The 2,378-nt window shown below is 60.6% G+C and overlaps 1 protein-coding gene across 1 annotated transcript; it reads left to right on the top strand.

The window, feature by feature from the left end:
* Nucleotides 1-362: 362 nt before the first annotated feature.
* Nucleotides 363-1,949, top strand: GADD45G (growth arrest and DNA damage inducible gamma). The gene is made up of 4 exons (XM_003911896.5): nucleotides 363-568; nucleotides 825-926; nucleotides 1,060-1,273; nucleotides 1,362-1,949. The coding sequence occupies exons 1-4, from the start codon at nucleotides 516-518 to the stop codon at nucleotides 1,470-1,472; spliced, it is 480 nt and encodes a 159-aa protein (XP_003911945.1). The 5' UTR covers nucleotides 363-515; the 3' UTR covers nucleotides 1,473-1,949.
* The last annotated feature ends 429 nt before the right edge of the window (nucleotides 1,950-2,378 follow it).

Genomic DNA, 2,378 nt, shown 5'->3' with positions numbered 1-2,378 from the left:
GCAATAAAAAATGGAAATAAAATTCCTTTTGATTCTATAAAGGTGCTTTTCGCAAATTGCAGCATCATATTAGCAAACAAGGTTTCTGTGGATTGGATTTTTTTTTTTTTTTTTTTTTTTTTTTACTTTTTTTTTTTAAGGACTTCAAAAAAAAAAAAAAAAAGAAAGCCAGGCGAGATGAAATCTGCAGGCTCCAGTCTGCCTGGTAACACCCCAACAAAAGCGGCAGATTTGAGGCATTGTCATCCCCCGCACCCCTCCCCACGTGGCCTTCTGGCACGAGCCGCGGGCTCGCCGTCTCATTTACATCAGAAAGCGGGTGCCGGCCAATAGGCGGGCAGCCTCGCGCCAGCTGGCGGCGCCGCACCCACCAGCCTATATAAGGACGCGCAGTGTAGCCCGGGCGCACTCGCTGGTGGTGGGCGCGCCGTGCTGAGCTCTTGGTCTCAGGGTGTTCGCCCGCGTCCCCTCCGCGCTCTCCGCCTGTGGATAACTTGCTGTTGTTTGATCGCACTATGACTCTGGAAGAAGTCCGCGGCCAGGACACAGTTCCGGAAAGCACAGACAGGTGGGTTTCAGGGCGCTGAGAAAGCGGCTGGTCAGTCGGCGACCGTCAGGGTTCTCCAGGGTGGGAATCCGCGGGATAGGAGCCGAGCCCGGGGGTGCAGGCGTCAGATCCGGGTTGGAGAGCCGGGGTGCGGGCGCCAAGCCGGGATTGGAGTGTGGTTGGAGTTGGAAAGCCAAGGGTGAATCCCCGTGGCCGGGGCTCGGGGCTCCACAGCGCCCCACGGCCGTCTCCCGCTCACTAGTTGGCTCCTCCGCAGGATGCAGGGTGCCGGGAAAGCGCTGCACGAGTTGCTGCTGTCCGCGCAGCGTCAGGGCTGCCTCACTGCCGGCGTCTACGAGTCAGCCAAAGTCCTGAACGTGTAAGTGTAGACGCGACCCAGGCTGGGAGACAGGGGCGGGGATGAATGGCGAAGAGACCGGCGGATGGGAGGGGTGGCTGCGGGAGAACTCGGTTTGCCGGTTCTGACCTTGGTCCCCGTCTTGCCCTCGCAGGGACCCCGACAATGTGACCTTCTGCGTGCTGGCTGCCGATGAGGAGGACGAGGGCGACATCGCGCTGCAGATCCATTTTACGCTGATCCAGGCTTTCTGCTGCGAGAACGACATCGACATAGTGCGCGTGGGCGATGTGCAGCGGCTGGCGGCTATCGTGGGCGCCGGCGAGGAGGCGGGCGCGCCGGGCGACCTGCACTGCATCCTCATTTCGGTGAGTACAGCCCCGTCCGGTCTCCGCCCCGGTGTAGTTCCCGCCTCGGCCCGCGGCCAGCCAGGCTGACCCTGCTCTCTCTCAGCAGAACCCCAACGAGGACGCCTGGAAGGATCCCGCCTTGGAGAAGCTCAGCCTGTTTTGCGAGGAGAGCCGCAGCGTTAACGACTGGGTGCCCAGCATCACCCTCCCCGAGTGACAGCCCGGCGGGGACCTTGGTCTGATCGACGTGGTGACGCCCCGGGGCGCCTAGAGCGCGGCTGGCTCTGTGGAGGGGCCCTCCCGAGGGTGCCCGAGTGCGGCGTGGAGACTGGCAGGCGGGGGGGGCGCCTGGAGAGTGAGGAGGCGCGGCCTCTCGTGGAGGGGCCCGGCGGCAGCAGGGCCAGGCTGGCCCGAGCTGAGGACTCTGCAAGTGTCTGGAGCGGCTGCTCGCCCAGGAAGGCCTAGGCTAGGACGTTGGCCTCAGGGCCAGGAAGGACAGACTGGCCGGGCAGGCGTGACTCAGCAGCCTGCGCTCGGCAGGAAGGAGCGGCGCCCTGGACTTGGTACAGTTGCAGGAGCGTGAAGGACTTAGCCAACTGCGCTGCTTTTTCAAAACGGATCCGGGCAATGCTTCGTTTTCTAAAGGATGCTGCTGTCGAAGCTTTGAATTTTACAATAAACTTTTTGAAACAAACTTATGCTCTTTATTGAGGGTAGGGGATCTTTGTGTCGGGGGAGGTGGTGCGCAGGGTTTCAGAGGATTGCTGGAACTCCGTGGAACTGATGGCACCTGTTCCGTCTTCCTGTCGGGCAAGAATGACAGGCTCCTCCGCGCTGGCAGAGGGAGGGCATGCTGCCCAGTGCTAGGGTAGAACTTGAGCCTGGCTCCTACTTTTCTCCTTTTAGGAAGATTTTAAACTTGCAAAACAGGAGCATACTTGAGAAAAGACATCAGTGCAGCAGCTGAAGTCTTGCCTTCCAAGGCGATAACAGTGACCTCTACCTCCCCTCCCCCTCCCTCGGCCCTCCTCCCCCTCCCTCCCACAGCTGCTTATCGGAACAGCTTGCCGGAGGCCGCAGGCTTTCCTGCACAATGAGCATTGCCTTCTGCAGGCCCTGCCCT

The sequence above is a fragment of the Papio anubis genome, chromosome 13 (genome assembly GCF_008728515.1).
Source record: "Papio anubis isolate 15944 chromosome 13, Panubis1.0, whole genome shotgun sequence".
In the NCBI taxonomy this organism is placed as follows: Eukaryota; Metazoa; Chordata; class Mammalia; order Primates; family Cercopithecidae; genus Papio; species Papio anubis.
This window is presented reverse-complemented; position numbering and strand designations above follow the sequence as displayed.

Bases quoted from the DNA above. Each gene is read 5' to 3' on its own strand.
- GADD45G (XM_003911896.5), top strand. From the start codon at position 516: ATGACTCTGGAAGAAGTCCGCGGCCAGGACACAGTTCCGGAAAGCACA. The intron at 569-824 runs GTGGGTTTCAGG...GCTCCTCCGCAG, and splicing joins GTTCCGGAAAGCACAGACAG to GATGCAGGGTGCCGGGAAAG. The intron at 1,274-1,361 runs GTGAGTACAGCC...CTCTCTCAGCAG, and splicing joins TGCACTGCATCCTCATTTCG to AACCCCAACGAGGACGCCTG.